A 27832-nucleotide genomic window follows, 5' to 3' on the forward strand; every position below is an offset into this window, starting at 1 on the left:
CCGTATTATACAGTAATATTGTTGCCGGCTACTGCATCTCCAAAGTGAATGTTCCTATTAAGCAAATAGTTATATGTGTAGAAAATAGCCTATGTTTATATGGACTAATACTCTATATTATAAATATATAATAGAAGAATTGTTCTCTTAAACATAGAGTGCAAACGGACAATAGGCAATAACCACCTCCAATTGATATGCTTAACGTAAAGTTGTATATAAGCAATCTACACCTGCTGGCTGCTGATGGCACACAGGGGGAGGCAAGAGGCTGAGTTACTGGGGGGGCATAATGTGTAAGGGGCATTAATGTGTGGCTTAATGTTATAAGGGACACTACTATTGTGTGGAATAATGTGTTATATGGGGCACTACTACTATGTGGCATAATCTGTAAAGAGCATTACTGTGTGGCATAATGTATAAGGGTTCTACAGGTTGAGTCTCCTATATCCAAAATGCTTGGGACCAGGGGTATTTTGGATATCGGAATATTCCGTATTTTGGAATATTTGCATACTATAATGAAATATCTTGGGTATAGGACCCAAAACTAAACACAGAATGCATTTATGTGTTATATACATCTTATACACACAGCCTGCAGGTCATTTTATACAATATTTTTAATAATTTTGGGCATCAAAAAAAAGTTGTGTACATACATGAAATTCATTTATGTTTCATATACACTTTATACACACAGCCTGAAGGTTATTGTATACTGTATTTTAATGATTTTGTGCTTTAAAAAAAGTTTGTGTACATTGAACCATTAGAAAGCAAAGGTTTCACATTCTCAGTCATACTCAAAATATTCCGTAATTCGAATATTCAGTATTTCGGAATATTTGGATCGGGAGACTCAACCTGTACTACTGCGTGGCATAATGTGTATAAGGGGTACTACTGTGTGTCATAACCTGAATGCGCTGTGTGGAATAACATCAATGGGCTCTGTGCTGGGGCAAATGTGTGCGTTTTATTTACCTCTGGGGGGGCCCTTTTAAGATCTTGCTATGTGGCCCGCAAAGTTCTAATTACTCCCTTGCATGCAAACACAGAGGGCTGACTAATATATATGGTCACTTTAAAAATAGTTTTAATTCCTATAGCATTCCATCGAGAAATACATATAAAAAATGTACAGTGAATAATCATTAAAGCTTGATTATATTCATATCTATCTTAAATCTGGATTTAATATGAACTTGAGTCCTAAAGTTTTGATGTCGGCCATACACGGGGCAATTTGAAAACGTACAACACCTCTATACGTTTTCAAATTCAGCCTGATGCATCGCATGCTGCTGTGAATGATAAACAATGCATCTTGCAAGATGCTTCATTTACCTATTTAACAGCATGACGGATCGCAGATCTTATGGTTTTGCCATAAGATCTACGATGCCGATGTTCGACGACGGGGATGCGCATCGCCGTCGTACAGCATACCAAACCACACATGATGTGCACTATTGATCGTTACAATCGATCGAAGTCATGCACATCGTCTAAAAAATCTTAGGCGGCCCATACACGGTAAGATATTTTACACGATGTGCACGATTTTGATCGATCGCAACGATCAATAGTGCACATCGTGTGTGGTTTGGCATGCTGTACGACGGCGATGCGCGTCCCCGCCATCGTACATCTGCATCGTAGATCTTATGGAAAAACCATAAGATCTGCTATTAGTCATACTGTTAAATAGGTAACCGAAGCATCTTGTAAGATGCATCGTTTAGCATTCACAGCAGCATGCGATGCATCGGGCTGAATTTGAAAACGTACCGAGGTGTTGTACGATTTCAAATCGCCCCGTGTATGGCCCGCATTACTGTGTATGGCCAGCCTAACACTTGCTCAGACTGGGAGGTTAAAAGGATACTTTTGTAACTTTCACACAGGTTTTTGGCAGACTGACAATTTCCACTTGAGCCAGCCCCAGGACCTGTGTAATTTAAGAGTGTACCCATTTTTAGGGATTGTGTGACAGTGGTGGTCCTGACAAAGTTGAAAACTAGGCAAAATCATAATCCTGGTCAAACTACACCACCCTACCAAATGTATTTGTGTGTGTGTGTGTGTGTGTGTGTGTGTGTGTATGTGTGTATATAAGTTGGCACACCAAGGGGTAAATTTACTAAAGTGACGGTCTTTTTTAGAAGTGGAGATGTTGCCCATAGCAACCAATCAGCTTCTAGCTATTGATCTGTAATAATATAGAACTCCTCTAAGCGCAAAAAATGCTCAGAGTCTGCCGGTGAAATTAAACACAATGTGTAATTCCCAAATTCCACAACATATAGTATTGTAAATAAAACGGTAGTGATAATTCCTTGGCGCTCAGATATATAAAATTATAAACATTTTATTAGTGACATAAACAAAATATATAAAAACATATAAAATCCACAGATGATAAGGTGCTATACAGTACTGAGTAATTTCATAAGGTACTGAAATATATTAAAACACAGTCCTGTGTAATATTGCACAAAGTCCAAGCTTCTAGCTATTATCTTCTAGATGGTGTTATTTAAATGTTAAGTACAATCTGATTGGTTGCTATGGGCAACTTCTCTTCCAAAAACTCTCACTTTAGTAAATTTACCCCCAAGACTCTAAATCAAGGGTGAAACAACTGGTGTTTAATCCAATGTTTCGGGGTCCAGTACCCCTTCATCAAGACACATGAAGGGGTGCTGGATGCCGAAATATTGAATTAAACAACAGTTTTTTCACCGTTGATTTAGAGTCCCGGAGTGCCACCTGTCTTCGTTTGATAGATAAATATCTATCTATCAGTGTGTGTGTGTGTGTGTGTGTCTGTACATATGTGTGTGTGTGTTATATTTATATATATATATATTTTAACATATATTATAAAATGTGTGTGGCATGGTCAGAGTAATTGGATATCCACTAATTTCAATTTACACCTCTGACCTTTCGTTTGTGTTTCACCTGTTTTTGCAATTAGGAATATCAAGACTTAAATACATAGACTTATAATATACCCATGTGCAACATTTCTGCTAAGCCAGGTCAATAAAATGTGTAACTAGTTTGCTTCGTTTGTCCAACCAAAAGTCTAGTTGATTAATATAACTAGGAAACATTCTGCATGAAAGGTGCTACATACATTAAAGGGCATTAGGGGATTAAGGAGTATACGCTCAGCTTCCGTGTTGAGTGTGCAAAATTTAGTAGTTGAGTGAACACTTCACTGCCTTCACTCCTCCTTCTATTAATGTTATATGTATTTCTTCCTTGATAGTGAAATTAAGCAGCTTTTAGATTTCACCACTAGAACAAGGAGGGAAGATTATCACCAGACTTCAGCTTTGCTTTCAAGACCTGTGCGACATTTTAGCAGCAAAATAAAAGTTGCCATAAATGCCCAGTATGTTACTATTTACCTAATGAATTGTGTTTTGTTCTATGTTAGCACTATCTTTGTATCGCATACCTGTCCCATAATGGTTGATTGCTTCTTAGGGATCTCATCAAGATGATCCTCATCTGTTATACTATTATATACAGTATGTCACGTCCAGCTACCTTCTATATGCTTTCGAAGAGTAGGCCCTCAAGCTTGTCATACAACTGGTTTTAAAAGTGTTCTCTTTTGGAATTCTTTATAGTCAGAGACTGCATGACCCACATCAATATGATAGCTGCTTTATACTGTTTTCTTTTTCAAGGACATGTAATTGACTAATTATAATTCGATTTCTTTCATTCACTGTCCTATGATTACTTATAGACCCATTTTTACTTTCCAGGGGCAAACACATGATTTTTAGAGGGGGGGTTTCTAAATGCATGATGTCGGAACAAAATAAATAAAACTTGATGCAATAAGCCTGTAACATATACTTGTTGAACAAGTAACAAAGTGTTGCTTATTCACATAGTGTGAGACACTTTAGAAAAACTGGTAATTTAATATTAGTGCATACTTATCCAGTGAGTAGCACTCCAATAGAAGCAGCAGTTTTCGCATCAGCTAAACTGACTCCACTGACATGCAGGAGGTAAACTGTGCTATGGGTATATATGTCATGTGAGTCCTCCCTAGCGCCCTCCAGCTGGAGATCCAGCTGCATTATTGACCACTAGTAGATAGCAGTCTGAGCATGAAACAACTGGCAGTAAATCATAATTGTTTAAACTAGTACCATATTTAGTAAACCGAAAATAATAACCAACTCCTACTGCGCTTTTCCTATCACATATAAATATAACGATATTCTTTCCCCGAAAAGTGGGAAAAGAAAAACATGTAATACAAAATTGTAACACCAATTATTTTCTGTTTACTCTGTGTTTATGGGTGGTGGATGACCCATCCTTTTTCTCTTCCTCTGCAGCTTTTTTGACTCTAGAGCTTTTTGTATCCATAGTACCATATTTACACTAGAAGGTGCCCAGAGGGGGAATATTCAGCATAGAGCCACCCATAGTGCTACAACTTCATGTATGTGCACATGAATACACATCACAGCTGCTAAAATTACAGTAAGAGAAGTAATATTGTGCCGTGAGATATATATGCAGGCAGCAATGAAAACAATTTGGAATTGTGCGCAGAACAGAAATGAAAGGTCATCCAGCTAATCTAACTGTTGTGGAGCACATTTCTATTTCTTTGTATACTTATGATCTCTTACTAGACCCAAAACATAAGTAAATGTAACACAATAGAGATTAGATAAGCGATGGTGGCCATTTGTTGATGTCAGATTTGTTTTAAACATAGGTATATACTTTGAAAGGGATTCCGAGACTGTAGACCAGTGTTTCCAAACGTCTGTCCTCAAGGCGCACTAACAGTCCAGGTTTTAGTGATATCCATGAATGAGCACAGATGATTAAATTAAAATAACTAAGGGCCTGATTCAGAGCCGGACGCTCTGACCAGAGCGCTCGCTCTGAATCAGTGCCCTCTTACCTAAAAATGGAGCGGCCTCTTGGAGTGTCCATGATGATGGTCAAGACCATCGCGACCATCGGGCTTGCGACGAGATCCTGCGGTAGGGTCTCGCTGCCGCAAGCCCTGGAGTGATTTCGGCTCTATCAGAGCCAAAATCACTCCCACTGACATCACTACTGATGTCAGTGGGGCCGGCCCCAGACGGTAGGCGTTTCCATGGGAACGCCTCCATCTGGCAGCCACGCCCCCTTTGGTGCGAGACCCGAGCGACGGATTCCTCGTCTCTCGCCGACGTTGTTTTTTTCACCCTATCCTATTATTTCGGTCCATATAATAGGATAGTTCTCCCGAAAACACATAGGTCAGCGAGCTTATCGCGGCTCCTATGTGTTTTCATCTTTTTTTGGGTGAAAAAACGGCACTTATGGTGGATTATTTTTCAGGACACATCAGGTTCCAAAAAAAATCCTCGATAAGTGCCGGGGCCGTTTTCGGGGCTAATAGGATAGTCCCGGGCGAGGTAATTAGCCGCGGTAATTTACCCCTGCTGTGGACCATGTGTTGAGTCCATTTGTAGCAGGTACTAATTGGGCGGATGGCATATCATGTCATTCTAACAATGGGTGTAAGGAGTGTGGTGTTCCTGGGCAACTGGTTTCCCTCCCAAAGTGCGCTTCTGTAATTTTTGTGTAGGCTATGTTTAGCATAGTTCTTTTCTCTTTTCCAGACTTGCCCACCTGTGTCCCTTGATGTCTGTACACTGAGAATGCAGCTCTTTATAGGACTGAAAGCTATCCAGCACTTTAACAACTATATTGTCATCTTGACAAAAGCAGATATTGATTGTGTGACTGAGAAAGGAAAAAATGGCAAAAGGTTATCGTAAGTTTTTCATGTTTTTTTAATTGTTGCTTTTTCTTTGCAAAGGTAAAGTACAATATGAGTTGTATGATATACATTGAAATCGCATTGAAAATCATGGAAATATGATATAACCTATAATTGTTGGATCACTTCATTTTCAGCCATAAGTTCTGTTGTAAATGGCCTAAATGCTAACATCACTCTTTCTACTTTTGTGTATAATATTCCCTGTAACCTAACAGTAAGCACTTCTTCTAGAATCATACCACTTACAAGCTGCACTCACTGATGGCACCTCCTAAACGGTTGGTTGATATAGGAAACCAAAATGTACGATAAAGATATGAGTGTGTGCTCCAGACCATACTCTATTTCAAGGAATTTGCGATGCCCTCTTGAAACTCCCTTTGCACTGCTGTTGGAAACTTTTCATTTTTGCACATTTTTATAATTGCTTTGAGGAAGCCAACATACATGATATATTTTAACTCCTTGTTAATTGTATGTTTCGAAAGAACAGAGGGCCTGATTCAGAGCCGCTCGTAAGCGGCCGCTCGTTCGCTCCGAGCGATGTTCACACATCTGAGCATGCGTATGGGTCGTAATGCGTATGCGCCAACCAGTCATTGCGGTCGGAAAACGTGTGTTCGCAAAATTGCGAGTGCCTGCTAATTTGAGTGACAGGATGAGGCATTTGTGGGTGGTAACAGGGGAAGGTGCTTGAAAACGGGGAGTGGAGATCCGAACGCAGGCGTGCCAAACTGTCAAAACGGGCGTTTTAAGGGTGTGCATAATTAACAAAGCAGTGTCATCGACCTCGTCACTTGGTTGTTTCTTAGCCTGAACTGTTCGCATGAATGTGGTAGGAAAATCCAACCACAAGCACTGCGAGCAGTTCAGACGCCTTTCGATGTACTCGATTAATCTAATAAATAGCGGAGATGACGTATGATGCGAGCGGCAAGGGGGCGTCTTTACAAAATAGCGAGCGCTTGTTTCGTTCGCTCGCTCAGACATAGAGGCGTCAACAGACCGCAAAGAGCGAGCACTCAATTTAAATAGCCGGACCCTTTTTCTGAACGAGCGAGCGCAAATAGTGTCCGGCTCTGAATCAGGCCCAGACTTTCTTATATAAATGTTTGAGACGTCAGCTCACTGCTTGTTTCCAGCATTAATGCCTACAGTTTGTTTTGAGAAATAAATGAGGCTAGTGGAGAATCTGCAGGAAGAATTCATCATTAAGTTATGTGGAGTAGTTTAGTAAAATTAGGTGGCGTTGGCCTTTTAATGATGTCCAGAAACTTTGCTATAATGTAGCAATATAATCTAGCATTTACAACACTTGGCTAGAGTCATACATGCATTATTTTGCGAAGTTTGATTACTATTTTGCTTATTCTTTTTTTTTTTCATTCTTCTTGTTTTATTGTAGTGGAAGAAAGTCTGGCAGTACAAAAAGCAAGACCTCAGCTGAGACAGAACCTAGCTGGAATCTCTACATTGTGAGCACTACACCTGCAGTCCAGCTCTACAAAGAAATGGTACTAGGCTTTGCTAAATACTCTATACTATATATACGCTGAAGTGTTTGATGTACAGAAATCCATTTCTTACTATATTTGCTGGATCCTTCAGGGACCATAACAGAACTGGTGCCCTCAAGTATTCTTTTTATTTTAACGCTATGTCCACTGATAACTGGTTACTAGGAACCACATGAGCTTACTATGAGAGCAAAGTAGCTCTTATCTTATACACTATAAAAATGTTGGCAGTAACCAGAATGTTTACAGGAAGTGGTACTCGGAGGTCCGCCAAAATGGTTATGAAGCCATAAAGTTTATCTGTATTAAAATGACATTACTTCTGTACTGGCCAATTTTTGTTGCAACTATTTAAAAAAATAAAGCAGAGTAATGTTGCGTTCACACGGTCAGATAAAGTGTATGATTTAAACCATAATGATCATATCGTTATCGTTCAAATCGTGCACTTTCTGGCCCCCTTAAACGACAGTCGATGCACGGGCACGAATGGTTGATAACGATATTGACCATTGCCCGTGCATGCAGGCCAACTTGGTTGATATCGACCAGGTTAGCCTGTTAACTATAGGGACCCGCGATCGTTGTTATAGTAGTTGGGGGGTTGCTGCATGTGCTGGATGTTCGATCCAGCACATGCAGGACGATCAGACAACGATCGTCTAATCGGTATAGTTGCTCCGTGTGTAAAGAGCTTAAGATTGCTATAGTCTTCCTTATGTTTGCAGCATTTAACAACTAACAGATTGACACTATGTGGGAATAACTTAACCTATGACAAATTGAACCTCAAAGAAAGAAAAAAAAAATTCCAGCTGGTCTCACTTGTAGCAAGTGTGACTACTTCCCTAAAAACATAACATTCTGTATTATTTTCACTTTTTTTAATTTTAATTACAATTACTATACTTTTTAACTGCTATTTTGCCACTACAGTAAGTCAAGTAAAAAAATAAATACAATTTATCCTTCATCCACTAGGGGACACTGGAGCTTCATGACAGTGGGGTGTAGACGGTGGGTTGACTTGAGCCTGGCACTTTAAAATTCTAAAAGTTTGATTGGCTCCTCCCCCTCTATGCCCCATCAGCCCCAGTTTTTAGAATGTGCCCGAGTAGAGCCGGTGCACAGGGGGCTGTCTCCAGCCCTAATAATAGTAAATAGAAATAAAAAAAATATAAAGCATGAGGACAGGCAGACTGTTGACTGTGACAGTCTGCCTGCAACGTGGGAGCCGCCAGGGAGGGTACCGCCACGGCTATTGCAGCCTGTGTCCGGTCATCCTATGGAGGGGATACCTACAAAGAGTCCACAGACTCAGCGGGGCCCGCCACAGTTGAAACCGGCTTGTGTCCGGGCCCCGCTCCCCCCTCACTGCCTAGCACTCTGGCCGCAACAGCACATGAGTATGCACACCTCTCCTGACTAGCAGGAGAGGTGTAATTTTATAGCTGGGCCAGTGACACTGTCACTCATAGCATACAGCCGCTTTACGCGGCTATTATGTGCCACGCCGGTGCTTGATGAGAAACACTGGCTCTGGCTTCTTGGGGCATGTTATAGCCTCTGCGCGGCTGTCCCTCTGCGTCCCGGTGCTTGTATTGGAAGCACCGGTGCCAGCCTCCTGGAGGTACAGCGCGCTTTCTCTGCCGCGCTATACCAGCCCCGAATGTCATAGGGGTGCCACAGCGTGGCTGTTTTGCAGCCGCTGGGCGGCTGCCTGGAATAGGAGCATCGGCGCTGGCTTCCTTGGGGGTCAGGAGGAGGAAGCCGCTTACAGTAGATAACAGCAAAGCTCTCTATAGAGCTGTATGCTGATAAGGGGGCGGAGCTTCCTAGCGGCGGCCATAACTTTCAGAGTTATGTCCCTCCTCCTCCTCATTCAATACCTTGGCGGGTTTGGTGCGCTCTGCTCATTAGGAGTGGCACCAAAGTGCAGTCCATACCCAGCAATGTGTCCTTGAGAAGAGTGACTGACAGCTCCAGCTGCAAAGGGTCTGAGTCATACAGTAGGGTAGCAGTAAGTGCTACACCATCTATTCTAAATTGGGTAGCATTATTATTGAAATTCTGCTCCTCCCTATTTTGCTCTTTCTGCAGTCTACTATTTCACATTATCTGCAATTGTGTGTGGGTGTTTGTCTGTGAGTAAATGATGACTTCCAGAACAGACAAAACTGCTTCACAAAAACTGTTTGCCTGCACTAAGTGCAAAAAGAAATGCTCGCTCTGAAGGGTCTTCCCTGTGCGATGCGTGTGAAGCAGAGAGTGTTAACACAGCGCAGTCTGTCACACCCTCCTTAATAAATAGTTTGGCAGGGGTCATAGCGGATCTTTTTTCTGAATTAGCCACTTCCCGTAGGGAACGGGAGGCCGCCAGAGATCAACCTAGCACATCTCACCCTTTTCTAGCGACAGAACCAGCATGGGCTCAGGATCTAGCCCGCTGTGTGAATAACCTTGCCCAGGTTATGGGTTCTACGTCTAAAGCTCCTGAGGCTGCGGTAAGTCAGCCGTCTAAGAAAAGGGCACTACTGGCGATTCTCCAGTCAGATGAGGACTCTGCAGCAGATCACTCGTCTCAGGAGGAGGAAGGGGAGATGCTGGACGAATCAGATGTAGAGGCTTCCTCACAGGAACTTTAAGCAATGCAGGGTATTGATGCACTCATCCTGGCGGTGAGGGAAATACTTAAGATTTCTGGCCCTGAAGCTCCAGAATCGTTAGACTCCTTGTTTGCTAAGACAGAGAAGTTTTCTGTCACAGTCCCTGTTTCTCTCCAGTCAGACGAACAGATGACGGCAGCCTGGCAGAATCCAGACCGTAAATTCCAGATTCCTAGGCGTTTTTTCTCTCTTTATCCGTTTCCAGCGGAAAATAGAAAGCGATGGGAGACTCTGCCACCTGTGGATTCTTCGGTTTCTCATTTGTCAAAGAAAACCACGTTACCCGTTCCAGGAGCTACTACGTTGAAGGAAAGCTCAGAGCGAAAATGAGAAACTACTCTGAAATCCATTTATACGGCTGCAGATGCACTTCTCCAGCCGGCCTTGGTCGGCTCTTGGGTCAACAAGGCAGTGGAGAAGTGGGCAGAACAATTGACCGAGGGTCTAAAGTCCAACACTCTGTGGGCAGATCTGATTACCTTGGCAGAGCATATTCAGGAATCCGCAGTATACTTGGGAGACGCCTCCGGAGATATCGGCAGGTAGGTGCTAGGATCTCTGCTTCGGCAGTCGCTGCTCACCGAGCACTTTGGCTTCGTGCCTGGCAAGTGGATGCTGAGTCCAAAAGATTGGTTGAAGTTCTTCCTTTCACAGGTGATATTTATTTGGTCCGGAGTTTGACAAGTGGATCTCGCTGGCCACTGGGGGGGTAAGAGTACTTTTCTACCGCCGTCAGCACCTCCTCCACGTCGATCGTTTAAAGGACCTTCCTTTCGTTCTTCAGCAGGGCGAGGAGGTCGCGCTAGAGGACGTCAAGCAACTAATGCCCGCCGTCCAGATCCCAAGCCAGCAGACAAGCCTGTGGCATGACAGGCTCCCATCTCATCTCGGAAATCCAGAGGTGGGTGCTCGTCTCCAGCGTTTCTCGGAGGCTTGGAGGCAGACTTGTCCCAACACTTGGGTTAGGAATCTGGTATCTCAGGGACACAAGATCGAGTTTGCCTTCACTCCAGTGCGATTTTTTTACAACAGGTTTTCCTGTCGATCCTTTGAAACAACTAGTTTTGCGTCAGGCGATCGACAAACTTCTGCAGGCCGAGGTTCTAGTTGCGGTTCCCACTGCACAAAGAAAACGGGTTTTACTCGAACCTCTGTGGTTCCGAAGCCGGATAGGTCAGTCAGACCCATTCTAAATCTGAAATCCTTGAACCAGTATCTCTCCTTTCACAGGTTCAAGATGGAGTCCCTTCATTCTGTTATTGCGGGACTAGAAGCAGGAGAGTTTCTGGTGTTGATAGGCATCTTTGATGTCTATCTGCATGTTCCGATTTGGGTGCCTCACCATGCTTTCCTCAGATTTGCCATCAAGGAAACCTCGTTACAAATTCCAGGCCCTGCCGTTCGGTCTCTCGTCAGCTCCCAGAGTATTCTCCAAGGTGATGGCTGTCATGCTGTCTCACCTCCGCTCTCGGGGGAGGGGGGAGTGACGATTGTCCCATACCTGGATGACTTGCTCATCAAGGCTCCGACGGCAGAGGTCCATCTATGCTAAGTGTCCCTTACACATCAGATTCTCATACAACACGGTTGGAACTCCAGAACTTTTCAATTGGATCTTCTGTCTCAATGGTCGGGGTCCCACCTTCAGATGCATCGGCTGGTGCGTCTGTCTCCCCTGACCCACATATCCTTGCTCTGGTGGCTCCGGACGGACCATCTGTTAGCAGGTCGGTGCTTCTGAATTTGGAATTTTACCTTGGTCACTACGGACGCCAGCTTCCGCGGATGGGGAGCTGTGGTCCTGGAGAATCACTTCCAGGGGCGTTGGTCGCGGCAGGATTCCATCTTATCGATCAATGTTCTCGAACTGCGGGCAGTCTACAGAGCCTTAATACAGGCTGCTCCTCTGCTACGAGGACTTTTGGTTCGGATACAATGCGACAGCGCCACGGCCATGGCGTACATAAATCGACAAAGGGGAACCCGCAGTCGTCTGGCAATGAGAGGCCAGCCGCATCTCATGTGGGCACGTCAAGGCCATCTCCGCAGTATTCATTCCGGGAGTCGACAACTGGGAAGCGGACTACCTCAGTCGTCAGGATCTTCACCCCGGAGGGATCTTCACCCTTGGGAGTGGCCCCTTCATCCTGAGGTATTCCGTCAACTAGTTCACCGATGGGGGAGACCACAGATAGATCTTATGGCGACCCGGACATATCAACTACCAGGGATCCAGCAGCGGTGGGAGCGGATGCTTTACTGATTCCTTGGCCATACAGCCTTGTATACCTGTTCCCAAGGGCTTGATGTGGGCCTACGTCTGGGATCGCTAAAAGTGCAGATTTCTGCTCTTTCTATTTTTTTTCCAGCGTCGCCTAGCTCTGATTCCGGCGGTTCAGACCTTTTTACAAGGGGTGCTTAGAGGTCAGCCCCCCTTTGTGCCACAGGGGACACTGGACGCCCGCCCAATGCTTCTTGCCTGCTTACCAGTTCTTCATTGTTCTGCTTCAGTTCTGTTGCAGTTTTGGTCTGTTCTAGTTGTGTGACTGTTTATTCCTGCATCCTGTTGTGTTCCTGCAGTGCGTCAGTATGTTGGACTGAGTTTCTTTTTCCTGTTCTCCTTCTCTGTCGTTCTGTCTGTTCTCAGTCTCCTCTCGGGCTCAGTTCTTAAAACTGGGGCTGATGGGGCATAGAAGGGGAAGAGCCAGTCACACTTTTAGATTTTTAAAGTGCCAGGGTCAACTCAACCCACCGTCTATACCCCATTGTCATGAAGCTCCAGTGTCCCCTGTGGAATCGGAGAAATGGTTTTAACGGTAAGTACCAAAATCCTGTTAAATTAATAACGTTTATTAGTTATTTTAAGATTTTTATTTGGTTAACTAGAGTTTTTCTTTTTATTAATATTATAGTTTTTGCTAATATGGTTTCAGAAAATTATAGCACCCTCTAAAGAAATGACCACATGTGATGCCTTATTATAGATGGTTGAAGCCTCCTCAAGTGCAGACACAATAACTGTTTTTCTTAAATCTCATGTGCAATTTTTTGAAAATTGTAAATAATCCTGAAAATGATTGGCTGGCTTATAAAAAAAAAAAAAAAAAAAAGAGTCCTTTCTACTTCAGGGTCCTTAGGGATCCACAGGGATACCTTGGGGATTTAGGTGACATCAGAAGATCAGGCACCGAGCAGTTAAAAACTTTACTCCCAGGATGCTACGGTCTCCCCTAAATCCACCCCTGGGCCAGAGGCACCTCAGTTCGATACAGCCCTCTAAGTATTTACGAAAGAGGAGCACACAGTTCAGTGTGCGCAACGCGGACAGTCACATGGATGTCCACGCTGGTCCTGCTAGCGGATCCCGCGTGACAAATTGACAGATACGCTAAGGGATAGAACCCTGTATAGGACTGACAACATATATATCTAATGTGTTATGTGAGAAGCTGTCGGCTTTAAGGCACTAATAATATTATTTACAATGAATACCAAGTAATAATATCACGCGGGAGGGTATCCTTTCAATTTTAATCTAATTCTTTCTTTTTTCATTACTAATTTTTCTAATACTATATTTTATAATTTCCTTTTATTTCGCTGATTGTAGTTTCCAACAAATTCTTTTTAATGTATACCTAATAAAGAATTAATAATTTTAAAGTAATCTTCCTATTGTGCGCCACATAAATAGACAAATCTTTGTTCTCTTTCTTTTCTTAAAGTAAAACATTATTTCCTTGTCAAGTGGCAGCACCCCCATTATTTGATATCAACAATAAAATCTGATTATTAACATGGGGTTCTAATAATAAGTATTTTTTTTGATTATGTGCGCAGGTATGTATATTTCTTAGTTTTGTGCATATACCTTGCAGTATTGTCTGCTAAAGGTCGGTCACAGGCACAGCATTTCTGCTTGCCAGGATGTTGGGCGGCGAGGATGAAGTGCATGCCTCCCCTGCCCTCCTAACATGCATTAAGTGCAGGGCAGGGTTGAGGGAGGGGGACATTTTCACGGATGGTTTGTGTGTAAAATGTTATACCCCTCCTGGACCGTCGGCGGTCACACCTTCACAGCAACAGCCTCCTTTATGTGGAATTTGTACATGAGCTGCACACCATGGCCGGACGCATGATCCATGCCTCCTATGTTTCAAGTTATGGGATGCCCCCAACAGACTATAATGTCTCCTCAGGGGTTCCTCCCTCAGCCTGTGGTGCTGCAGGCTTTTCCGGTCCCGGTTAGCACCTTTGCGGTTTCTGCCAGGACTCGGCCATTAGAATTGGGAGGGGGAGGAGAGGCCCTGGTCAAGTCCAGGCGATATCTGGTTCGATCTTCTCAATCGACTCTTGACGACATGCTGCTGCCTTTGGACGAAGGGGAGCTCTCAGAGTCTGAGGGTTCATCCCTGGAAGAAGACGCTTCTTCGAAGGTGTATATCACCGGCCTTATTGGGGCGGTGCGTGAAGTGTTAGTGATCGAGGAGGATTGCCCACCCCCTCCTAAACTTAAACACTCCTTATTCAAAAGGACTAAGCAGACTGCAGCTCTCTTTCCCTTTCCTGGAGCAATTGGTGGCCCACTGGCAACAGGCCTGGAAATCACCTGGTAAGCGTTATCAACCCTCCAAACGCTTGCCTTCCTCATATCCCTTCCTTTGGGAAATCATTTCTATTTGTAGATTTGCATGTCACGCGGTTGGTTAAGAGTGCGACGCTGCCCTTGCCATCCATGTCTTCCCTTAAGGATGCCACAGATAAGAGAGTTGAGATGTATCTGAACTCCATCTATTCTCTCTCTGGCACTATGGCTCGGCCTGTCATGGCCATCTGCTGGGTGGCCAGGGCTATGGTGGCCCGGGCTGATGCCTTGGAGACCTTAGGACGCACTTCAAGAACAAAGGACCCTGGTGGGTAACCTACAGGATTCCTCCATCAACGAGACAGCATTGGATGTGTGCCTCTTGAATTCCAGGGTCTCTACTTCTGCGATTGCTGGTCACCGTTGTCTATGGTTACACTCCTGGAGGGCTGACGCAGACTCCAAGAAGGGGTTGGAGGTCCTCCCCTTTAATGGTAAGGTTTTATTCGTTCCGGATTTGTACAGAATTGCAGAGACATTGGCCGCAGCCAAGTCTGCGTGTTTCCCGTCTGGACATTCATCCTCTACGGGTGCCAGGTCTTCCTCCTTTTGGTCCTACCGACCTCCTAACAAGGCCAGGGGTCAGTCCTTTCCTAGACAGTCCATCACCAGGAAGAAAAGCAAGCCCAAGAAACAAGTCTGGAGTACCAGACGTCCAGCTTCCAAGCCAGAGGACAAGCCCTCCTCCTAATGGGAAGGGCCTTCTTTTGGGGGACCCCAAGGTGGGAGGCCCACTTCTTCAGTTTGCCCTTTCTTGGTGCCTGACCACAAAGCACACTTGGGTCAGAGAAGTGGTCTACCACGGGTACACCCTCTCCTTCTGCAGGAGACCCCTCAACAATGTTTCTGCACAGGTTCTCAGAACAGGACCAAGGCCTTGCAGCTTCAGAACGCTGTTTGCAGTAGTCATTGTCATTGTCCCAGTTCTGGCTCCCCAGAGGGGAGCAGGATATTACTCCAGCCTATTTCTAGTGCAGAAACCAAATGGTTCATTTAGGCCTATCCTCAACCTCAAATGCCTGAACAAGTTTCTCAGGGTCCCAAAATTCAGGATGGAGACTTTTCGGTCCATCATACTGGCTATGGAACCTGGAGATTTTATGGTGTCCCTAGATATTCAGGATGCATACCTGTATATTTCCATTGCTTCGTCACACCAACGTTTCCTCAGGTTGCTATCAAACAGCAACATTTTCAATTCCAGGCTCTCCCGTTTAGGCTTTTCTTCTGCTCCTCGAGTGTTCACCAAGGTCATGGCGGCTCATCTGCGGCTGCAGGGAGTACGCCTATTGCCCTATCTGGACGATCTGTTACTACTAGCGAGATCTCCAGAGATGCTTCAGTACCACCTAAGCCTCACAATCTCGGTGTTAAAGTCTCACAGGTGGTTAATCAACTGGAAGTCCTCCTTGACGCCGTCTCAGAGGATGTTACATCTGGGGGCTCTCTTAGACTCCCAACAACAACAGATTTTTCTGACAACAGAAAAGATATCCACTTTGCAGACGCGAGTGCGCAGATGTCTCCACTCTCGTCGAGTGTCCATCCATTCAGCGATGCAATTGCTGGGCTCCCTGGTCTCAACATTCGTCATGGTGGAATATGCCCAGTTTCATCCCAGACCTCTGCAGCAGAGATTGATTCTCTCCAGTTGGGTGGGTTGCCCAATCGGTTGAGTCTCAGACGAAGGTGCTCTCTCTGGAGATACGGCTCTCTCTGGCCTGGTGACTACAGACGCCTTATCTCAATGTGGGCCATCCCTTTTGGATTCCGGACTGGGTTCTTCTGATGACTGACGCCAGCCTAAGAGTTTGGTGTGCGGTGACGTGGTCACGCTCCATCCAGGGTCGGTGGATTGTTGAAGAGTCTATTCTCCACATAAACGTCCTAGAACTTCGGGCAGTTTTTAATTAGCTGGACCTCTCCTGCAGGGAAGACCCATGCAAGTTCAGACGGACAATGCCACGGCAGTGGCTTACATAAATCACTCGAAGTCAGGCCACAATGTTGGAGGTATCTTGCATTCTAACTTAGGCGGAAAAACATCTACCAGCCATATCAGAAGTGTTCATTCCAGGAGTTCTCAATTGGGAAGCCGACTTCCTCACGATATGCATCCAGGGAAATGGTCTCTTCACCCAGAGGTGTTTCAACTCCTGGTGGACAGGTGGGGCCTGCCAGAACTGGATCTCATGGCCTCTTGTCAAAATCACAAGCTGCCATGGTACAGGTCCAGAAAAAGGGACTTCGGTGTGGTTCTGGTGGACGCTCTTTCAGTCAAATGGACCGTCCAGTTTGCATACCTGTTTCTTCCAATCTTCCTTCTTCCTTGAGTACTTTGAAAGTTCAAGCAGGACGAGGGAAAGATTGTATTGGTGGCTCCAGTGTGGCCCAGACGTCATTGGTACTCAGATCTTCAGTCTCTCTCCATAGACGCCCCACTGCTGTTACCTCAATGTCCGGACCTATTGTCACCTTGCCTGTACCCGGACGTGGCTCGTCTGTCTTTGGCGGTGTGGCCTTTGAGACAGCCCTTCTAAGGTCTAGAGGTTTCTCATCCTCTGTGTTTCACACTATGATCAGTGCTCACAAACCTGCTTCAGCTCTGCTCTACCACAGGGTGTGGCTTACCTATCTTGAATGGTGTCATCCTCAGGGTTATGACCCTCAGGTCTTTAAGATCTCCAGACTGTTAGCTTTACTGCAGGCGGGTTTGGACCTTGGTCTTGGTCTCGCCTCTCTGAAGGTACACATCTGCGCACTGTGTGGTTCTAGGGAAGAATTGTCTCTATATCTGAGGTTCGCACTTTTCTTCAAGGGGTCCTTCACATTCAGCCTCCCTATGTTCACCCTGTGGCACCTTGGGATCTGGTGGTTGTTCTCAGGGCCTTACAGGGCCCTCCGTTTGACCCACTGGAATCAGTGGACCTCAAATGGCTTACAGTTAAGACTGTGTTTTTATTCTGGCCATGGCTTCGGCCAGAAGGGTTTCAGAGTTGGGGGCGCTCTCTTGTCGTTTCCCTTTTTTGTTTTTTCACCAGGACAGTGATGAGAACTCGCCCTGCTTTCCTGCCTAAGGCAGTGTCCAGTTTTCACATCAATGAAGAAATTGTTGTGCCTGCCTTTAATTCTCCAGACCTCTCTCCAGGTGAAGCCTTTTTGGATGTTGAACGTGCCCTCAGAAGTTATGTGGACCGTACCTCTTCCCTTCAGAAATCTGACTCTCTGTTTCTTCTTTTTGGATATCATAAAAGGGGTTGGCCTGCTGGTAAGCAGACTTTGGCCATATGGATTTGACTGGCCATTTCTGAGGCTTACTCTAGGGAAGGCCTTCCTGTTCCACCATCTGTGAAAGCTCATTCTACTTGGTCTGTGGGTCCTTTGTGGGCAGCTCAACGTGGCGCCTCGGCTGTTCAGATTTGTAAGGCTGCCACGTGGTCCACTGTCCATACTTTTGTAAGGTATTATGCATTTAATACCTTCGCCTCTCAGGATGCTTCCTTCGGCGGCAGTTTCTCCTTTCTGCACAGAAGCGTCCCCACCCTTGAAGGATACTGCTTTGGGACATCCCCAAGGTATCCCTGTGGATCCCTAAGGACCCTGAAGTAGAAAACAAGAGATATGGTAAGAACTTACCTTTGTTATCTCTGTTTCTACGAAGTCCTTAGGGTCCACAGGGCGGCCGCCCTGACGTCCTGTGCTTCAGTAGGTTGTTGTTCTGGTCACCAGTCTTCTGTCTCCTTTTGTGTGAGAATATGATTCTTGTGTGTTCCAGATTTTATTTCTCTCTGTGCTCCTCCTCCGGCCTTTGGCTTGTTACGAACTGAGGTGCCTCTGGGTTTAGGGGAGACCATTGCATCTTGGGAGGAAAGTTTTTAAATGCTCGGTGCCCGCACTCCAGACGTCTTCTAAATCCCCAAGGTATCCCTGTGGACCCTAAGGACTTCTTAGAAACAGACATAACAAAGGTAAGTTCTTACCATATTTCTTGTTTTCTGTAGAACCAGTTATTGACCATATAAAATAAAGATATGGAGTGCTACTATGATGACTTTACCCCAATGAGTTCCCTAGTTATTTCTGTCTCCCTGCACCTTTCATTAGGTGGAGTATAGCAAGATATACGAGACTATGAAAACACATGGCACCTTTCACCTCCTCAGCGAAGCTCACCTGTTGCTAAGGGCAGCTCTAGTGGACCCAGACTTGGTGGACTCTGCAGACAAAGAGGAACTGGTGTCAGCATTCAGAGAGAGCTGTGCACACTTAGGGGACTGTTTCAGCAGGTAAGTGTTTCAGCACAACATTCTAAGTTACACCAGCTCTAAATAACGAAGGACGCAAAAGAATGGCTTCTAAAATGATGTTAGATTGTGAACAGAGTTTATCTAGGGAAAACTCAACAAACTTATGTACAGCAGCGATGTGTTTATAACCTCTGTGTCACCTGATTATTCCATCAGTCACAGCATATTAGTATATTCGCAATGACCTCACTTCTCTTTGCTCCAGCAGAGAACTTTTGGTTTGAGAGATGACAAAAACACAAAATAGACATTAATGTTCCCTGTTAAGTCATGAATACAGAGGCACAACAGCACTATTTCTTCTTTAGGGTCCATAGGGATCCACATGGATACCATGGGGATATTAGGGTTGGAGACCAGGCACCAAACAGTTAAAGCTTCAGCTCCCAGGATGCCATGGGTTCTCCTCCATATATACCCCGCCCCTAGCCATAGGACTTCAGTTATTCGTTTGGTGCAGCAGGATCAAGACGCACCTTTGTAACGGGACTGCTCTGGCAGTCCTAAGCTTTTATTATATAATTTATTTTTATTTTCTTATGCTTGAGTCAGCAGTACTCAGCGTCTGTACACGGCCTGATTCAGACCCCCTTGCGAGCGCTGTGCGCTCGCAAGCGGCCCGATGGTTTGCGAACGCGCATGCGCACGCTTCGTTCTGCGCGTGCGCGAACTACTCTGTGCGATCGCAGCCCACTCGCTCGCCTAGCAAAGACAGCCAAGTGAAATGAGTGACAGAGGCCGTTTGTGGGTGGTAACAGGGGCAGGACACTAATAACTGGGTTGTGGAGGTGCGAACGCAGTCGCGCCTCGGTGTTTCTACGCCGTTTTTAAGGCGTGCATAATTAACAGGCAGCGTCATAGTACACGTCACATGCCTGTTTTTTACACTGAAGTCCTCGCAGTGCTTGCGGCAGGGTAAGGCAACCACAAGCGCTGCGATCCCTTCCGATGGTGCTCGATGTACCAATGTTTTAATACACTTCCTGGAGATGACATGCGCTAGTGGGCGTCTCAACATACGCTTATGGGTGTCTGCATACACATAGCGATCGCTCGCACAGCTAAAGTGGGTGTGTTTATGACTTGGCGAGCGATCGCTTCCCATGCCGTCACTTTGACAAATTTGCATACTCTGGGTGCGAGCGATCGCATCTAGTGAGCGGGTCTGAATCAGGCCCACGGTCCCTACAAAGTGCTTCACGCGTCTGGTTTGCTCCACCTACCCTCCACGTGTATAGGAGATGCTCACGGTCCACGCTCAGTGCGCCCTGTAGCTGTTGGTCTCAGAAGGATTTAGGTCAGTCTCCCTGTTTACTGTACCTCTCCCTTGGTTAAGGTGTATAGTGCTCTATATCCTACCATTCCTTTGTGTTTGTGTAGTTGATTTAGAGTTGATTTTAATTATATTACATATGCATTGTATATGACTGTTAGCTAGCTGCTGTAATGACACTGTCTTTTATTTCTGTATGTCAATTATAACTATCTCTGTTTTTCTCTCCATCATCTTGGGGTGGAGGTCTTTCTCACATTCATTAAGATTTTGTGAAGGCTGTCACATAACATTGCAATTATTGCCTTTATTTTGAATATGTCAAAAAATAAAAGGATACAGGAGGGGAAGCCCTCTGTGCTGGTTTCATGTAAATCATGTATGGCTTATTTGTCCCCTCAGTAGACTAAGGATGGTTTGTGTGTTTTCTGTTATAAAGAGCCACCTAACCAGTACAGTTTACCTGTCCCTGGACAAGAGCCTTCTTGGGTATTCTCTTTGTCCCAGGTAATGAAGCAGTTTGTGGATCGTATGGCTGCTCCCACTATGCCTCCTTGGATGGGGTGTCCACAGCATATTATGTTTACACCTCCTATGCATCCTTCCTGGAAGGATGTTGATGGCCATTCTAGTCAGAGTATGGCACCATCTAATGTTGATAAGCTGACCGGTAGTTACTAAGGCCCCTAAGCGCAAGTTAGCTTTTTATCAGTCTGCTCAACATATCAGACGCATCATCAGAGGATTCAGATGATGCGTAAGCTTCCTCTCCAGGATCTAGCTCGAGGTAGGAGGACCATCCGTTCTTTGGTGAAAGCAGTTAAATCAATCCTAGAAATTCGGGATGATGAAACGGCTCATCGTAAGAAGGCTCCAGTGTTTAATCACCCCCGGAAGGTGATCAAAACGGAGTTACCTGAATCTGAACAGCTCACTGAGCTTATGGATGAGGCATGGGGTAAACCAGACAAACCTTTTTATGTGATTTAAGACAATAACATCGTTGTATCCTTTCCCGGCTTCTTTATGTACTAAGCGGGAGATACCTCCTACTGTGGATGCTCATGTGACGCTTTTAACCAGAAATGCTTCATTGCGTATTCCGTCGGCATCTTCCCTGAAGGATTCCACGGATAAAAAAATGGAGTATCTTAAAGCGATTTATTTAATCATCTGGAGCGCTTACTCGTCCAGCTATGGCTGGAGCCTGGGTAGCCCAAGCGGTTGAAGAATGGATGGGAGCATTGGAAAATTCTTTATCAAATGCTACCAGAGATCAAATGATTTATATCTCCCATATGCTGGAAGTGGCTTCCTGTCTGGGAGGAGCTGCTGTAGAGGCTGGAATTTTAGCTTCTAAAACATCAGCAGCTTCAATAGTGGCACTCAGGGCCCTTTGGTTAAGATCCTGGAAACCTGATACAGGATCAAAGAAGGCGCTGGAAGTTTTTTACCTTTCTGTGGAAAAGTACTCATTTGAGCATATTTGGATAAAATATTAGCTACTCTGACGGCTTCAAAGTTAGCAGGTCTGCCATCTACGGTGTCTATAAAGTCTAGGCAGGTTTATTTTCGGTCCTTCGGTTGTCAGGAATGAGCAAGGGAACAGCCTTCCTCTAAGACGTCTAGTTTTTGCAAAATATCAAGGCTACAAACTAAGAGTTCTGGGCCTGCAAGACGTCCAGCTTCTAATGGGGGGTATCCACTTAGCGATTTAAACAAGCGATTGCACGATAACGATGTCGTTATCGTGCAATTGCTTGCAAATCGCACATGCATCGGGCATGTTTTGGACGGAAGCGACCCGCGTGCCCCCGCGGGTCACTTCCGGCATCGCCCGTACATGCAGGTTAACCTGACGATCTCGTCAGGTTCAGCATGTGCAGGGATGAGGGATGTGCCTGGACTGAACGAGTGAACGTTCAGTCTAGGCAATCACTAGCTATACAAACGACAGCACGATTGCAATGTCGCACTCATGCTCTTGTTTGTATATCGCTAAGTGGATACCCCCCATAAGGCGGGCCCATAAAGGGTAAGATATTTTACACGATGTGCACGATTTAGATCGATCGCAATGATCAATCGTGCATATCGTGTGTGGTTTGGCATGCTGTACGATGGCAATGCGCGTCCCCCGCCGTCGTACATCGGCATCATAGATCTTATGGAAAACCCATAAGATCTGCGATCCTTCATGCTGTTAAATAGCTAAACGAAGCATCTTGTAAGATGCATTGTCTACCATTCACAGTAGCATGCGATGCATCGGGCTGAATTTGAAAACGTACCGTTTTCAAATCGCCCCGTGTATGGCCCGCATTAGCCTGACAACAAACCCTCTGCCTGATGGGGCGAGAGCCTCCTCCTGGGGGATCCCAGGGTGGGAGGCTGACTTCTTCATTTTTCGGATTGTTGGCGTCAAACAACAACAGATGCCTGGGTCTGCGAAGTGGTCTCTCAGGAGTATGTCCTCCCTTTCAGGAGGCAACCTCCCCAGAAGTTTTTTTGTGCACAGATCCCCATCAGATGCGGTCAAGGCCTTGGCTTTTCAGGAAGCCTTTCACTCCCTGCTGCAGTAATAGTCCCGGTTCCTGTGTTGCAGCAGGGAAGAGGTTATTATTTCAATCTATTTCTGGTTCAGAAACTGAATGGGGCTTATCGCCCTATACTAAATCTAAAAACCCTCAACAGGTTTATCCATGTCCCCAAGTTTCGTATGGAAACTCTCTGATCAATTATTTTGGCAATGGAGCCGGGGAATTACATGGTTTCCCTGGACATTCAAGATGCATATCTGCATGTTCCTATTATACGATCCCACCAGCAATTTTTTACGGTTTGCTGTCCTTCAGCAACATTACCAATTGCAGGCTTTACCCTTTGGCCCATCTACGGCTCCCCAAATTTTTACCAAAACTTCTCCAGGTAAAGTCTGTTTCATTTGGTGTACTGCAAGGTCTTTCGGGCTAGTTGACATGGGACTGCTGTCATTTTGTTACTTCAGAGAAGTTCATCTATAAGGAAATAAAAATTTAAGAATTATTGCTGTAATTCTTCTTTTAAAACATTATGGTTGTCATGAATGAAAAGAACGTAAAGGTCTACAGCAGTGTCCCACACCACTTTTCAGTATTTTGGAGTGTGACTTCTCAGGACTTCAAGTCCACCCAATCCTACCAGTTGGTAAGCAGCAGGATCTAACTTGGCACCACACGCCAGTGACCAAATTGGACAGGAGCTGGCTGATTCCTCTAGAATATGACTGTGGCCTGTTTGTGCATTTGGACCATTTGTGGTCATCTAAAGTCATTTTCCAGAAGCAGTTACAAACATGCCTGATGAGATTCCAATAGAGATTAATCGTGTTAGATTTCTACTTAGGCTCCGAAACTGCATTTGATTTGGTATCTGGATGAAGGTGTCCACAATGTTTAGGTCTACACCAGATCGTGTACAGGTGCTAAAGGTCAACAGGAACTAAGGGGTCTATTTACTAATCAGTGTTAGGAGACAGAGTGATAAGGTGCCAGCCAATCAGCTTCCAACTGTAATTTTTCAAACACAGCCTGTGAGATGGCAGTTAGGAGCTGATTGGCTGGTACCTTATCACTTTTCACTCTGTCTCCTAACACTGCTTAGTAAATAGACCCCTCAGGGATCGACTGACAAAAGGTTGACCAGTTAAAATGGTCGACACACCAATGGTCAACACAAAAAAACCTTTTGTGTACCTTAGCTAAAATGAGCATTTTTATTACATTTATGTACACACTGAGGCCACATTATTGGGTAACCTTCTCATTAATGTGATTTGTCTATTCATCAGTAACTCAATGCATTAAAACATGCATGCATAGGGCCTGATTCAGGTCCGGACAGTAGTGAATATATTAATGCAGTTTTCCGATTATCCGATGGTGATCCAAAGCAGCGTCTACGGATGCTGCACTCTGATCGCAATTGCTATCAGGAGGCGTCTGTTTCCCGTAGATGCCTCCAGTATTGTACAGTCACTTTCCGACGGCTGTGTAATACCATCCACATCTGCATCAGGACCATAGTCAAGAGGTTCAGGCCAAACATTCTATATATAATCCAGAGACCACTGGGTGAGAAAACCAGGAGTTTCAGAAATAGTCAAACCAGCAATCACGTCATGGACAAAGTCACTTGCATAATGTTTCTTCCCCATTTTCTGAACAACTGAATCTCTTGGCCATGTCTACATGTTATGCAATGAGTTGCTGCCCTATGATTGGCTGACTAAATATTTACAATAACTAGCAGGTGTTCATATTATAAATGGCCACTACATATGTAGGTTTCATATTATTGACTTTAAACATGCTTTTGTATTTTCTCATGCTCTTTAGGCTGGATACAAAGAATTCCCATCTGGCACTCCCTTACTACAAGATGTCTTGCTTGTCTGTATCTGACATTGTAGAGCGTGTTCTGTGCAAAGATCTAACACAGGACTATGGGAAAGGCTTCATGTTTTATCTCAAACATACACTTTTTGAAGAATTGGATGAACAACTGAGTGAAGTATAAATGATTGATTTGTTATTGTGTAACATGTGCCTATAGCAGTAGTGACCCATTAATATTTCCATTATGAATTTATATTTTTATAAATGTTTGTTTTTAAACTGCTTTTTAGGATTGGATCACCTTCTATTTTATGTTCAGTGGCACATTAATGGGAGTGATCAAACCACATATAATGTTTAGTTAATCCTTTCTAAAATGTATAGTCATTGAAAAAGATTGTCACTGTAAACGTTATAAAGCCATTAAAAGGGGTCCCCATTGCTTTCTACAAATATATTTGTATTGCTGGTGGCCAGCATTAAAAAATGCCATAACTTTGTTTATTCTCCATATCACAGTACAAAATCCTTCCTTAACATAACTAGTGACCATGTGGTTTTATATATTTGGGTCATGTTGATGTTGTGGCTGTTCTGCTAGTCTTTTCTATTGTTCTAAGCACAGTGTGAGCACTAGTAATTTCATGTTTTACAGTTAATAATCATGTTTATTTTCCTAGGAAATGGCCATGAAAGTGTTGCAGATCTTTAATGCCACAGAACCGAGCCAACTGCCTCATGTGTTGTGCAGCCCTTGCATGACGAACGCCTGTCCCACAAAGTCTATGGAATTCTTGGAACAGTTAGAAAATTCGTCCCCCTCAGCCCTTCTTTCTCTTACAAAGGCAGCCATGGCCCTTAGGTTGCAAGACCTCCAGACTTATGAAGCAGCAATGCAGCGTCATTCAGAGGTGAGACGTCACATGAATACATTCAGTAATTGATTCAGTTGTTATTGTGTAAAACATAGGGAGTGACCTATAAACTCCACTAGCTATAGTGACCGTATAATGAATACGATCATTGGCAATCTGAGAAAACTACTTTAGTAGCTAATTGTGAAACATTTTTTAATAAGAGATGCATTGTAACCCAGGCCCAATCTTAGAGAAATCCTTGCACTCTATGAGGGGTATTCAATATGAAACGTTAACTTCACTGTCGAAGTTAACGTTTCATATCAGAGTTTTTTTCTGCGTTAAGGTATGGTGCGCGCTCCCGCTTATCCCCGTATTCAATATCAAATTAACGAAAACGGGAAACTCTGAAGTTGGATTTGCGTAAAGTTACGAATTTTTCCTTAAAATAATTGTAAGACCCCCTAAAGTTGTAAAAACATGGGGGAACACTATGGGTACCACCATTTTAGCCTTTAATTGAAAGTCGGGGATTTAAATAGCCGCAGCAGGTGTTTTTTTCCCGACATCGAATAAGTGATGCAGAAGAGCACTTAGGTTATTTTTTTCGTTTTTTTAAGTGGTCCCATCAAATTTGGGGTACATGAAAATGGGTACTAGCATATTTTTAAGTCCCTAAAGTAACTTTTTAAAAATTCTGCATTTGTGCACCTGCCACTATAAATCTATTCTAGAAAACACCTGCCGCATACTTGCAGAATAGCCCTGAACCTATTTCCCTATTGTTAAACAATTTTTTCCCTTTTTTTTTTTTTTCACCCCAATTTTTAAATTAATTTTTTGGGGTGTCCCTATTTTTTTTTTTTTTACTTTTTTTGACACGGTTCTTTTTTAAATGTCATTCCCAGGGGTGCAGGCTATTTTTTTTAAGCTTGCACCCCTAAACCCCAATTCTGCACTTTTTTTCGACACCTATTCAATGGTGAAAAGTTATCCCCGTTTTTTATCAAAGGCTTTTCAAAACCGGCGATAAGTCTCTGAAATTGAATACAGTGTAAAAGTAAAACCTGCGATAATGACGTAATACCTCCGATATTAACGCAAAAACGATGTTATCGCACCCATATTGAATACCCCTGTAAGTGAAGGAAATATATAGTAGCAGCTTACTGTATCTCAGAGCCAAACTCTCTTGAGAAGAACTTACTGCATTACAATACTGACAATTAAATGCCCCTCCTATATTTCTGAACTTGCTATAGTGATGGTATTATATTATCTCCATATGTATACCTACCAAGTGGAATGTAATAATATCTGGATTATCCATATGTAAATTTGGAGTGATGATGACTACCTAAAATATATGGACACCTTACTTAAGGAAAATTACCCACTTGTCGGATAACTAAAAGACAGGAGATTATCTTTTTAAAGTGATACTCTCATATATTTCCATGTATTTAACAAGCTAAGAGAGTTCAAATAACAGATCTTTTTGTAATAATAAGTAATTTAATTATATACTTATCGAGCAAGAACAAATATTATTGGGAGAATAATTAGACTAATTTTGGTTCCTGAAGTAAGAATTAAATAAAAAGACAATATTGTAAAAGTTAACCTAAGCATGCACTAACTTTTAAAATCAATACTAAAGAAGACACACAAGGCATTTGGCTGTTAACCAATTTTGTGTTTATTTTCTTTTAAACACAATTTTCTGCACATATCTTTATTACTTTATTTTCACCAATATTTTGCTGCTACTTGTCTAGTTGGGACTAATTTTAAGAATTATTAATTAAAGTTTAATATAACTGCACCTGATACAGATCTCTTCTCCTCTTTTCTTGTTTTGAAATTGGGAGATGTATCAAACCTTGGAGAGAGAGAAAGTGGAGACATTGAACAGACAATTAGCTTCTACCTATTATTTATCTAGCATAGTCTATGAAATAACAATTGGAAGCTGATTTCTTGCTATGGGCAACTTCTCCGCTCTGTCTCTCTCTCTCCAAGGCTCCACTCTATCTCTCTCTCCCCTGAATGATCTAGAAACAGCTGCTGAAAGGTAAAATATGCTTTTTCAGCCTAGCAACCATTTAGTAATTCCCTTCTATTTGTCTATAACAAGTTAGTATTGAAATTAATACAAATCTCTGGTTTCTATAATGTTATTGGCGGTGCGCATATTTGGGTAATGTTAGTAAGCTTTCTGACATTGTGAAAGTGACTATTGTGTCTGTGTAATTAAGTCATTTCAGTCTGGAGATATAGGAGTATTTATCTCCTCCTCCTACATACAGTGGTGCTTGAAAGTTAGTGTACCCTTCCGAATTTTCTATATTTTTG

At 43.8% G+C, this 27832-nt stretch overlaps 1 protein-coding gene across 8 annotated transcripts in view; it reads left to right on the forward strand.

Moving 5' to 3' along the window:
* Positions 1-27832, forward strand: part of HPS3 (HPS3 biogenesis of lysosomal organelles complex 2 subunit 1) — an 85674-nt gene that overhangs the window by 40881 nt on the left and 16961 nt on the right. For all 8 annotated transcript variants that reach the window (XM_088472055.1, XM_088472051.1, XM_088472059.1 and 5 more), the window contains 5 exons: positions 5673-5827; positions 7242-7350; positions 18769-18950; positions 24621-24795; positions 25301-25531. In XM_088472055.1, the coding sequence (XP_088328181.1) occupies positions 5673-5827; positions 7242-7350; positions 18769-18950; positions 24621-24795; positions 25301-25531 (852 nt within the window). The remainder of the gene's footprint in view (positions 1-5672; positions 5828-7241; positions 7351-18768; positions 18951-24620; positions 24796-25300; positions 25532-27832) is intronic.

This window comes from Taudactylus pleione, unplaced genomic scaffold, assembly GCF_031769625.1.
Source record: "Taudactylus pleione unplaced genomic scaffold, aTauple2 ptg000120l, whole genome shotgun sequence".
Lineage (NCBI taxonomy): Eukaryota > Metazoa > Chordata > Amphibia > Anura > Myobatrachidae > Taudactylus > Taudactylus pleione.